This window comes from Oratosquilla oratoria, chromosome 32, assembly GCF_046742065.1.
Source record: "Oratosquilla oratoria isolate Oo_2021 chromosome 32, ASM4674206v1, whole genome shotgun sequence".
NCBI lineage: Eukaryota > Metazoa > Arthropoda > Malacostraca > Stomatopoda > Squillidae > Oratosquilla > Oratosquilla oratoria.
Window position 1 is genome coordinate 9,637,905 of NC_134808.1, and position 13,283 is coordinate 9,651,187.

At 43.6% G+C, this 13,283-nt stretch overlaps 1 protein-coding gene across 1 annotated transcript in view; it reads right to left on the bottom strand.

Moving 5' to 3' along the window:
- LOC143041764 (pescadillo homolog) overlaps window positions 1-13,283 on the bottom strand; it is an 83,026-nt gene that overhangs the window by 33,563 nt on the left and 36,180 nt on the right. Inside the window, exons 5-6 of the mRNA XM_076213790.1 lie at window positions 3,898-4,036; window positions 315-436 (exon numbers count right to left, since the gene is read on the bottom strand). Coding sequence (XP_076069905.1) covers window positions 315-436; window positions 3,898-4,036 — 261 coding nt within the window. The remainder of the gene's footprint in view (window positions 1-314; window positions 437-3,897; window positions 4,037-13,283) is intronic.

A 13,283-nucleotide genomic window follows, 5' to 3' on the forward strand; every position in this document is an offset into this window, starting at 1 on the left:
ATTATGATGCAACATCGCACGTATTGAAGGGGTTAATGCTCACTTCCAGCCTGCTGTCACTCTCTCCCCTTGTACATCTCATCACCTTACTTTTACCCACATTTATCTTCAGCAATGAAAAGAAATGACTAACAAACTTCTTAGCTGGCAGATAGTGCACAGTAACCCCAAAAAAACATTTGCCTTGGACCAAAAGTCTGTGCAGTGAAGTTCCCCAAGGAGTAATAGTCTCACCCCAATTATTCAACCTCTTCATAAGTGGTCTCCCCAGACCAGCTCCACATCATAATTCCACCCCCCTTAAAAAAACTTACCAAATGTGTGTCAATTTGCATATCTTCCTCTTCTCCAGCATCAGCTTGGAATGCCTTCTCCAACGATATATTCAAGGCGACAATTAGGTCACTCAATTGGGTGTGATCATCATCTTCTTTTTCTAAAGAAGTATATTAAGAATATAAATACATAGAAGAAAAAAAAATTAAGAGTAGAAATGTGAGACATTTCTGTGATGAAGATAATTTTGTGACAACACTGTATCTACATTTGTGGTCAAACCTTATATAAATCTATGCTTTGCTAAGGAGCATTTCATACATTTCTATGCAAGAAAATGTCTCATATTGTAAATGCTGCATTGAATTTTTTTTTTTTTTATCCACTAATAAAAAAGCTGAACTGTACAAACAAGTATGGGAAAACTGGCAAAGGGAAACATGGGACTTTGGAAGTGATTACTTCTAGAATTCGATTATGCCTATGTAGGAGTCATGTAGCACAAGTGGGTATACCAGGATGTCAGCATCGGCATCCTGATTATATTTATTTTGTAGTTGTAGCTGAGAGGCTCACTGTATTCTGTGAATAGACTTGATTGTGATTTCTGTGGTGAAAGAGAATGAGTATAACAGCTGAAACTTTACATTTCATAAAGTGCATGTTGTGATACATCATCGTACAACAGGTAACCTAATGTGTGCGCATATATTCAACTAGCATTGAAAAGGTAAAGTGAATAACACTGCTCTTTACTTTCTTGTTCTCTTAATAGAGGCAGTTCCAAAGTCCCTTTTCCATTTCCTGGTCTTTCTATATACAGTTAGTCCAGCTTTCAAGCAGCTGCATGGAGCATCAAGTCAGAAAGGAAAGGAAGACAACCCCCCTTAATAAATAAATAAACAAACAAATAAATATATATAAACACCATGTACCTTGGAGATTCTATCAATACCCTGACCTCCAACCTCCGCTCTCTCATTCGAAATATCGAGAGTACTTCTTACAAGTTGAACAATGCTACTACTGCTGTAGACTTCAACAAAGCCTGTATTCAAAATGGCCTCCTTCCAAAATATATATATATGTGCAACACTGAATAGGTCCAGTGAATAGTGATATATTTTCATCAACCACAATGCACTTTAATTCTAAGCTAGCACTTGTCACGCACTAACCGGGTTCGAGTTCTTTGGCAGTACCATGTTTCAATTTCTGCATGTTGGCCTCCATCAGGTCTCCTGATGTTGATGGCTTAAAATTAAAGTGCACTATGGTTGGAGGGAAGAAAGAAAGAAGAAAAAAAAAAAAAAAAAAAAAAAAAAAAAAAAATTATATATATATATATATATATATATAAGAACATAAGAATAAAGGAGACTGCAAAAGACCATAAGGCCTATATATATATATATATATATATATATATATATACATATATACACACACACACACATAGAAACTAGTGCTAAACTACCCTCCTCCTCAAGGAGGTTACCTGAAGGATGCTGGTCTTCCACAAGAAAGACCAGGGGCAACAGACTGATTGACTATGGTGCCAAGAATACCTATTTGTGACGGTTCCCTGAGATAGATGTACATACATACATACATACATATACCAAGGCTTTTTCCCCCTTACAAGGGGGGTAGCCAAAAAGAAAAAGGCATAAAATCATTCCCACACATTCCATCCCTGAATACACTCCACACCCCTCCAATCTTAGCACCTCCTGAATGACGGGCCATCCCTGCACCTTGTCCACTGCCCTGGGTCAGAAGCAGTGTCGCAAGACACAGCACATCCACAGCAAGGCCGCTTCATTAAAACGGCGACCCCCCCTCTCCGTTCCCCCCATTGCATAAAATGAGAGGACGGGGAGAAATCCCTTCGGGCTGCGTCAAATTTTGCTCACACATACTACCTCACCCCCCATCCCCCCTCATGCAATCACAACATCATCCATATACAACCATTCTCCATTCACCCCTGTCTTCTGTCCTCTCCCGTCCTTCCTCAACACACATTCCCCTCTTCCCCAAAGCCCCCTTCACCCCATCCATCCACCTCATCCTAGGACGTCCCCTCATGTTCACTCCCTCCACATCTGCCTTCCACACCTCTTTTACTAGTCTTTCTTCACTCATTCTTTCCATGTGTCCAAACCATCCTAATATTCTTTCATCAACCCTATCTCCCAGCTCCTTTTCCACCTCTGTTCTCCTCCTCACCTCCTCATTTCTCACTCTATCTAGCCTAGTAACCCCCATCATACTTCTCAGACACCTCATCTCAAACACATTCAAACTCCTTCTCTCTTCTTCTCTTATGTTCCATGTTTCTGCCCCATACAGTGCTGTTGGCACAATCACTCCTTCATACAGTCTCCTCTTAGCATCCATTCCCCATCACACTCTTCAATCCACCAAGGCATTTACTCGCTTCTCTCAATCTACATTCTACCTCCACTTTCACTCCACCTTTCCCTGCCACCTTTGCACCCAAGTATCTAAAACTATCCACTTCCTTCAGTCGCTCTCCCTTAATGCTCACTTCCAGTCTGCTGCCACTTTCACCCCTTGTACATCTCATCATCTTACTTTTACCCAAATAAATCTTTAGCTTTCTTCTATCACACACTCTCCCAAACTCTGCCACCAACTTCCTCAATCCCTCCTCCGATCCTGCCACAAGCGCAGTGTCATCAGCAAACAACAGCTGGCTCACCTCCCACTTTTCTCCATTTTCTTTAACCATCTCCAATCCCTGACCCACTACCCTTGCATTTACCTCTCGCACTACCCCATCCATGTATAAGTTGAACAGCCAGGGAGACATAACGCATCCTTGACGAAGTCCCACCTTTACCTTGAACCACTCACTCTCTCCATTTCTAATCCTGACACAAGCTCTACTACTCTCATAAAAACTCTTGACAGCTCCCAGAAGCTTTCCTCCTATCCCGTATATCTGCATAACCTCCCACAGTGCCTTCCTGTCTACCCTATCATAAGCCTTTTCCAGATCCATAAAAGCCAAAAAAACATCCTTCCCCTTTCCTATAGCTTTCTCACATATCTGTCTTACCACAAAGATCTGATCTACACAACCTCTACCTGTCCTAAATCCACACTGTTCCTCACCAATTACTCCTGTTCCTCTTCTAATCCTCTCAATCAAGATCCTCCCATAAGCCTTCCCAACTACACTTAACAAGCTAATCCCTCTGAAACTACTATTCACACTTGTCCCCTTTTCCATTGTAAAGGGGGAGATATTTATCTCCCTGATGCTTAACTTCAGTTTCCTTAATCATCTTCACCTCCATTTGGACATAGTTACAATACTTACACTTGGTCACAAGAACTACTTCAACAATATTTTTCCTCCATTTTTTTTTTTAAACATGAGAAGAGCTAACAACTGGTGACTGCTCCCCTCCTTTTCTTCCTATCATCTGGTGACCAAGTGCCAGCTGCACCTTCATATGGAGGTGAGAGTATCATGGGTTTAAAAATGGACAACAGGGAAATTATTCTTGTCATCCATTTTGAAGGACCACCACTAGCAAATATCCATCCCTCTATTATGCAACATAAGATATGACAAGACAAACCTACTTTCAGGAATTCCAGGAAGCCGTGGTGGATAGTGAAGGTTCAGTTTGTGGTACAGACGGAAATTGATGAATCCAAGGAGTGTGACATAGAATTCTGTGAAAGTTGTCATGATGCGGAAGTCAACATCAACTCCTCTCCACTGAAATTTGTTGAAACTTAGATTATCAGAACTATCTATACTATATACCAAGGGGTTTCCCCCCCTTTATAAGGGAGGTAGCCAAATCAAAAGGGACATATCCCCCAACCATTCCATTCTCATCCACCACTCTTTCCTTCCTCTCATATAGTGAATTATGGGTTATCCCTGTCTCCTGCCCACTGACCTGGGTCAAAGGGAATGCAGCAAGACAGTAAATTCACAGCAAGGCCACTTCACTTAATCAGTGACCCTCTCCTCTGCATCCCCAAATACATACATATACCAAGGCTTTTTCCCCGTTACAAGGGAGGTAGCCAAAAAGAAAAAGGCATAAAATCATTCCCACCTATTCCATCCCTAAATACACTCCACTCCCCTCTACCCTCCCTCCCATCTTAGCACCTCCTGGATAATGGGTCATCCCTGCAGCTTGTCCACCACCCTGGGTTAGAGGCAGTGTCGCAAGTCACAGCACATCCACAGCAAGGCTGCTTCATTAAATTAGTGATCGCCCCTCTCCGTCTCCCCATGCATAAAAGGAGAAGACGGAAAGAAATCCCTTCGGGCTGCATCAAATTTTGCTCACACATACTACCTCACCCCCCCATCCTCCCACCCATTCCACCTCATGTATCACAACATCATCCATACACAACCATTCTCCATTCACCCCTGTCTTCTGTCCTCTCCCATCCTTCCTCAACAGACCTTCCCCTCTTCCCCAAAGAACCCTTCACCCCATCCATCCATCTCATCCTAGGACATCCCCTCATGTTCACTCCCTCCACATCTGCCTTCCATACCTCTTTTACTAGTCTTTCTTCACTCATTCTTTCCATGTGTCCAAACCATCCTAATACTCTTTCATAAACCCTATCTCCCAACTCCCTTTCCAGATGTCGGGTATAGTGTTGTGTGAATAGCTGTAGTTTGCAATGTTTGTGAGTGCGTGTATACCTTGTGGTCCAATGTGTATTAGGTGGATGTTACTTATGTTATCAGGGCCACAGGCAGACATCTGGAAGCAAGGTAAAATAATCACCATTCCAAAACCGAACAAGGACCCAACAATCCCAACATCGCACCGCCCAATCACACTTCTCTGCACCCCCTCTAAAGTCATTGAATGCCTAATACTTCAACTTGTCACACCACATATTCCCCTTGCTGACTCACAACACAGTTTTAGGCCACTACACTCCACAAACACTCTTCTGATAAACCTCACACAAAGAATTTTAGATGGCATCAATTCAGATAGGCCCACCACAGAACACTTCTTATAACATTATGACATTAGTAAAGCTTTTGATGCTGTTCCCCGCCACAACCTAACAAATAAAATATATAACACAGATATGCACAATAATACCAAAAGATGGCTGGCCAATTATCTGGCAGGTAGGAATGCTTATGTGTCATATAATGGCCAATCATCGCACATCAGAAACATTAAGAATGGAGTACCACAGGGCTCTGTTCTATCCCCCATGCTCTTTAATCTATACATGCATGACTTACCCACACCAGACACCTCAGAAATACAAATCTCTTCCTACGCAGACGACATAACAATCACATGCACACTGTAACACAGACAAAGCTGCAGAAATAATCCAGCCATACCTTGATACACTCAACACATGGTTCATCACAGACTCAAAATAGCTCCAACCAAATCTACAGCAACACTTCTCGCCAACTGGACAAAAGAGCACGAATACATACCTCATCTCTACATCAACAACACTAATACCACACACAAACACACCAAAAATTCTTGGTGTAACATACGATACATCCATGTCTTTCAAACAACACATCACAAACATAAAAAACAAATGCACACCTAGACTTAACGCACTTAAGTCAATCACTGGAACAACATTTGGACAAAACAAAGAAACTAATATAACAATATACAAACAATGCATACGCTCAGTGATGAATTATGCGAGTCCTGCATGGGCTCCTAATCTCAGTGAGACACACCACAACACCCTTCAAATCATACAAAACAAAGCCCTAAAAACAATTACAGGCTGCACAAATACAACACCTACAGACCATTTACAAAATTAAACAAAAGTCCTCAAAGTCAAGGACCACCTTGACATGAGAGGCACACAAACACTTGCCGCAGCCACCACAAACACATCACACCCACTACACTACATAGCAGAACACCCACACACACCAAGAAACATTAAAACAACACCCAAAGACCTGTATCACATACAGATACTCTCTTCTCTTCCTCCACAACCACCAAATACCAGCCTCCGAAAACATATTCATAATCATATCACTCACCGCTCCATTAACACACTGAAAGACAACACACTGCTGCATGCTAGACCCCCTGATATCCACCCTTCTGAATCCTCTCTCCCACGAAAGGACAGAGTCCACCTGGCCAGACTGCGGTGCGGCCACCACCCAGCACTTCTAAGCTACCAGAAGAGGCTGGATAACTGCATTGTGAACAGCTGCCCAGGATGTAACACTTCACCCCATACCATACAACACATAATGGAAGACTGCATTATACACAATCATGCACGCAAACAACACAACATACACTCTATAAAGGATTTGTGGGAAAACCCAGTTTCAGCTGTGACATTCCTTGGGGAGACGGGACTGCTCGGACAGACAGCCTAGGGAACAACAACAACAATTCCCTTTCCACCCCTGTTCTCCTCCTCATTTCTCACTCTATCTAGCCTAGTAACCCCCATCATACTTTTCAGACACCTCATCTCAAACACATTCAAACTCCTTCTCTCTTCCTCTCTTATGTTCCATGCTTCTGCTCCATACAGTGCTGTTGGCACAATCACTCCTTCATAGTCTCCTCTTAGCATCCATTCCCAAATGTCTATTCCTCAATACACTTTTTAATCCACCAAGGCATTTACTCGCTTCTCTCAATCTACATTCTACCTCCACCTTCACTCCACCTTTTCCTCCCACATTTGCACCCAAATATCTAAAACTATCCACTTCCTCCAGTCACTCTCCCTTAATGCTCACTTCCAGTCTGCTGCCACTTTCACCCCTTGTACATCTCATCCCTTTACTTTTAGCCACATTTATGTCAGCTTTCTTTTTTCACACACTCTCCCAAACTCTGTCACCAACTTCCTTAATACCTCCTCCGATCCTGCCACAAGCGCAGTGTCGTCCGCAAACAGCAGCTGGCTCACCTCCCACTTTTCTCCATTTCCTTTAACCATCTCCAATCCCTGACCCCTCACCCTTGCATTTACCTCTCGCACCACCCCATCCATATACAAGTTGAACAGCCAGGGCGACATAACGCATCCCTGACGAAGTCCCACCTATACCTCGAACCACTCACTCTCTCCATTTCTTATCGTGACACATGCTCTACTACTCTCGTAAAAACTCTTGACAGCTCCTAAAAGCTTTCCTTCTATCCCGTATATCCGCAAAACCTCCCACAGTGCCTTCCTGTCTACCATGTCTTAAGCCTTTTCCAGATCCATAAAAGCCCCAAAAACATCCTTCCCCTTTCCTATAGCTTTCTCACATATCTGTCTTACCACAAAAATCTGATCTACACAACTTCTACCCGTCCTAAATCCACACTGTTCCTCACCAATTACTCCCTCTGTTCCTCTTCTAGTCCTCTCAATCAAGATCCTCCCATAAGCCTTCCCAACTACACTTAACAAGCTAAGCCCTCTGAAACTACTACATTCACACTTGTCCCCTTTTCCCTTGTAAAGTGGAACTATACAGGCAATCTACCCTCTCTTAAACAAACATTAAATAACCTCACCAACCAGTCCACCATAACTGTACCTCCTTTCTTCAGACATTCTGCATGGCATCCATCCAGACCAGGTGCCTTACCTGCTTTCATCATTATACCTTCACTTCATCCTTTCTTATTTCTCTTCCATTTTCCTCACTCTTCATGGTCATTTTCTTAGCATTTCCCACTGCAACTATCTTTCCCTCCCTATCCTCCTTCACATTAAGCAACTCCCTAAAATATTCTGCCCATCTTCCCCTTACTGCCTTCTCTTCCATTATCAACTCTCCATCTGCACCTTTTACCTTTTCTTCTCTACTTACATCCCATAATACAGAAGATAAAGAAGATGGGGAGAAATCCCTTGGGCTGCATCAAAATAACATGCACACATAGCCACTTCCTACTCCCCCATCCCCTACCACCTCCCTTCCTTGCATCACAGTATCACCTATACACAGCCATTCTCCACTCCTATCTCCAGCGTTCTCCCTTCCTTGCTCAAAGTCCCTTTCTCCCTATCCATCCATCTCATCCTTGATCATCCCATCAAGTTTACTAACTCCACTTCTGCCTTCCACACATCTTTTACTAATCTTTCTTCATTCATTCTTTCCATGTGTCCAAACCATCCCAATAATCTTTCGTCAGCCCTATCTGCCATCTCTTCCCTCCACCACTCTCCTCCTCATTTCTCACTCTATCCAACTTTGTAACCCCTACCATACTTCTCAGATATTTCATCTCAAACAATTTTTAACTTTTTCTCACTGTGTCACGTGGGACACGTGACGAGACTTGGGAGGCTGCTGGCGCGGAAGCCTCATCATCCACTGACCACGTGATTTGGCCGAAACGAAGCAAGAAGGAGTGGTGGTGACCCAGCACACCTGACTCGGTCGAAGGTGGCGTGAGGTCATCTTGGTTTCAGTGTTGCCAACTGTCCCTACGAGGTCTACTGCTGTGCGCATGCGCAGATCCATGCCCACCCACTCTCCCTCACCCTCCCGGATGTATAAGAGGGCCCAGGACGGAAGGAGGACACACACCTTACGGCCGCCTGCCGTTGAGGGCGGACCCCCCCCCCTCCCCTCCCAGTTCCACGGAGGGAGGGCGCCGGGACAGAAAGAGACCACGAGGGACCAGGAGGACACACACTACTACGGCCGTCTGCCGTTGAGGGCGGACCCCCCCCCTCCCCTCCCAGTTCCACGGAGGGAGGGCCCGGGACAGAAGGAGACCACGAGGAGCAGGATACAAGGAGGAGTGGTGTAGGACACAAGGAGGAGACGCGCGCCCGTCCTTAGCAGGACACTAATGGGGACCCGTCCGGAAGGAGACCACACAAGGAGGAGTGGTGTAGTATATTTAATAGTCTTGTAATCTTGTAGACATCACGCTGGTGATTATTATTATTTATATATGTGTTTGTTCCAGTTAGGATAGTGCTCTGTGTGTGATCTAATAAAAACACGTGTTGTGTTACCTTGGTGTTTCTTTCTCTCTCGCCCGAATTCTCAATAATACCGAGTATACAAACCTATTATTGTACCCCCCTGACACACTGCCTCTCTAAAATTCCAAGTCTCCATCCCGTAGTGTCATCGGCACAATCACCCCTTTATATAATCTTATCTTTGCATCCATTCCCAGATGCCTATTTCTCATTACACATTTTTAATCCCCCAAAGCACGTAATTGCTTCTCAATCTACAATTTACCTCCACTCCTCCCTTTCCTACCACATGTGATCTCAAATACCTAAATCTATCCACTTCCCCCAGACTCTCTCCTTTTAAAACTTACTTCCAACTCACTGCCATCCTCTCCCCTTGCACATCTCATCACCTTACTTCTACCCACATTTATCTTCAACCTTCTCCTATCACACACCTTCCCAAACTCCTTCAAACTGCCTTAATCCCTCATCTGATCCTACCATAAGAGCATCATAATCAGCAAACAACTGGCTCACCTCCCAGTTCTCTCCATTTTCTTTAACAATCTCCAATCCCCCGCCCATTACTCTCGCATGTACCTACTACACCACCCCATCCATGTACACATTGAACAGCCATGGTGACATGATACATCCCTGATGCAGCCCTAGCTCTTGCTCTCTCCATTTTCAATTCTAGCACATGCTCTACTATTCTCAAAGAATCTTTTGACTACCCTTAACCTCTTCAATACGAGTCAAATTCTCACATGCAACATTGGATGCCCAAATGTGTGTCAATTTGCATATCTTCCTCTTCTCCAGCATCAGCTTTTACATGGGATTTTATAAAAAATGCTGTGTAAAAGCTGTCCCTCTTCATATTTTGGTGAATCTGGTTGTGGACTTAATAAATGGATAAATGAACATAAAAATGATGTAAAAGCCCATAGATCTTCTAACTCCAAATTAACGCATGTGGATAAGATGGCCACCTTCCAGACTGAAACAACACAACCATATTTAAATAAAGGGTCATCCAAAAAACTGAGGAAGACAATTGAGGCAGCATACATTAACACTAATAACAACTTTAACCACAGAGAAGGCTTTATATGTCTAGCAAAAGCCACAGGCTTATTAATAATAAAAGAATGTGCAAATAAAATAACAAGCTCTCCGAAGCCTCCCATGAGATGACCCGTCTATGTATAAAATACTATGTGTTTGAGTTGTTAGCTTTGTGATCAAGACCCTGCAGGTTGAAACGTTACAGCATAAAATTCTCCCATTACTTCTCGTCTGCTTCCTCCACCTTCAGTCTTATTTGTCATAATATAGTCAACATATATACAGTAGAAGCCCGATTTAATGAACTAATTCAGCCAAGGTCCAGTCCGCTAAATTGAGCGAGTGAGCGTTGGTGTAACAGTGTTGCCAGAGCGGATTATAAAAATGATACGTACCTAAAAATTCCCTAGTGTACACACACACACACATACAGTATATTATTGTAAGTGAATTATAGGCAGCACAATCGTGAATTGCAAACGAACAGCAACATGCAGTAATTTGTTGCAACATGTGTGTGTGTGTGTGTGTGGTGTAACAATGATATGAGCTGTCTGTGAATTTCGCGGAATATTAGTCATAGCTTCGTGTTTGGTTCGATGTACATAATTCTAGCGATTAATAGGACTGGGCAGTTGGTTTTTGGATAGTGAGCGTTATTGTTGTGTTGTTGCAGAAAACGTAGTTCGTTGTTATAGAAGTGTTTTTCGTGGTGATTACTCTCGCGTACTGATTTTTTAATTTTCCCATCAACTTACTGTTTCATTATTTTGTTTTCCTATTATACCATCTATTTCTACTTGAATATATTGTGGTACTCCCCAAGGTAGGCGTAGCTACTCTTGGGGATCGGTGCCACCTGCGTAGAGCCGGTGGCCAGGGGTGGTTGCTGCCGTTTGGCCCCCAACTCTTGGGGGCCATAATCATATCACTCACCGCTCCATTAACACACTGAAAGACAACACACTGCTGCATGCCAGACCCCCTGATATCCACCCTTCTGAATCCTCTCTCCCACGAAAGGACAGAGTCCACTTGGCCAGACTGCGGTGCGGTCACCACCCAGCACTTCTAAGCTACCAGAAGAGGCTGGATGACCGCATTGTGAACAGCTGCCCAGGATGTAACACTTCACCCCATACCATACAACACATAATGGAAGACTGCATTATACACAATCATGCACACAAACAACACAACATACGCTCTATAAAGGATTTGTGGGAAAACCCAGTTTCGGCTATGGCATTCCTTGGGGAGACGGGACTGCTCGGACAGACAGTCTAGGGAACGATAACAACAACAACTTGAATATATTTCTGCTACAATTATACTTTATACATATACTGAATTATATATTATAGTACGTATATATATATATATATATATATTTATATACCTCCAAAGTACTAAACCATAAATTTTTCCTTGACTCCACCACCACAATCTGGTAACATCTGGTAACATTGGACTCTGAGACACGCATGTGGCCAGTACGGAAAATGCTCAACTTAGCTTACTGTTCCCGTTAAATTGAGCCATTTCCGTAGACGCGCGTCTGGCCAGCTAGCGGAAAATGGTCAACTTAGCGGACCATTCCCGCTAAGTTGAGCATTTTCGTTATTGCTATTTGCAGTTCGCTAATTTGAGCTTCCGCTAAATTGAGATTCGTTAAATTGGGCTTCTACTGTATATATATATATCAGGATCAGAGGAGGGATTGAGGAAGTTAGTGACAGAGTTTGGGAAGGTGTGCAAAAGAAGGATGTTGAAGCTAAATGTGGGTAAAAGTAAGGTGATGAGATGTACAAGGGGAGGGAGTGGCAACAGATTGGAAGTGAGTATTAAGGGAGAGAGACTGGAGGAAGTGGATAGTTTTAGATACTTGGGTGTGAATGTGGCAAGAAAGGGAGTGGGGGTAGAGGTAGAATGTAGACTGAAAGAAGCGAGTAAATGCCATGGGGGATTAAAGTGTAATGAGAAAAAGACATTTGGGAATGGATGCTAAGAGGAAATTATAGGAAGGAGTGGTTGTGCCGACATCACTGTATGGGTCAGAAACATGGAACATTAGGGAGGAAGAGAGGAGCTTGAATGTGTTTGCGATGAGGTGCCTGTGAAGTATGATAGGGGTTACTAGGCTGGGTAGAGTGAGAAATGAGGAGGTGAGGTGGAGAACGGGGGTGGTAAGGGAGTTGGGAGATAGGGTTGATGAAAGAGTATTGGGATAGTTTGGACACATGGAAAGAATGAGTGAAGAAAGACTAGCAAAAGAGGTGTGGAAAGCAGAAGTGGAAGGAGTGAACGTGAGGGGGCGACCAAGGATGAAATGGATGGATGGGGTAAAAGGGGCACTGGGAAATAGGGGAATGTCTGTTGAGGAGGGATGGAAGAGGACAGAAGATAGGGGTGAATGGAGAATAGTTGCATATGGATTATGCTGATATGCATGTGGGGGAATGGGGGGTGAGGGAGTAAGTATGAGAAATAAATTGACGCAGCCCAAAGGCTTTTCTCCCCATCTTCTCCTTTTCTGTGTGAGGGGACGGAGAGGGGGGTCACTGAATTAATGAAGCGGCCTTGCTGTGGATGTGCTGTCTTGCGGCACTGCTTCTGACCCAGGGTAGTGGACAAGATGCACGGATGACCCGTCATCCAGGAGGTGCCATGATAAGAGGGAGGACAGAGGGTAGAGGGGAGTGGAGTATGTAGGGGATGGAATGGGTGGGAGTGGTTTCTATGCCTTTGTTTTTTGGCTACCTCCCTTATTGTAAGGGGGAAAAACTTTTGATATATATATATATATATATATAACTAGAGGTACCAACATAAAGTCTTGATACTTTAAAACTGTAGCTTTTCCACTGTGAATTTTCTGTACAAAGGCTGTAGGTCTTCTGCAAGAGACTTGGGGCAACAGACTGACTGTACAAAAAAAGGAAAGAACAGAC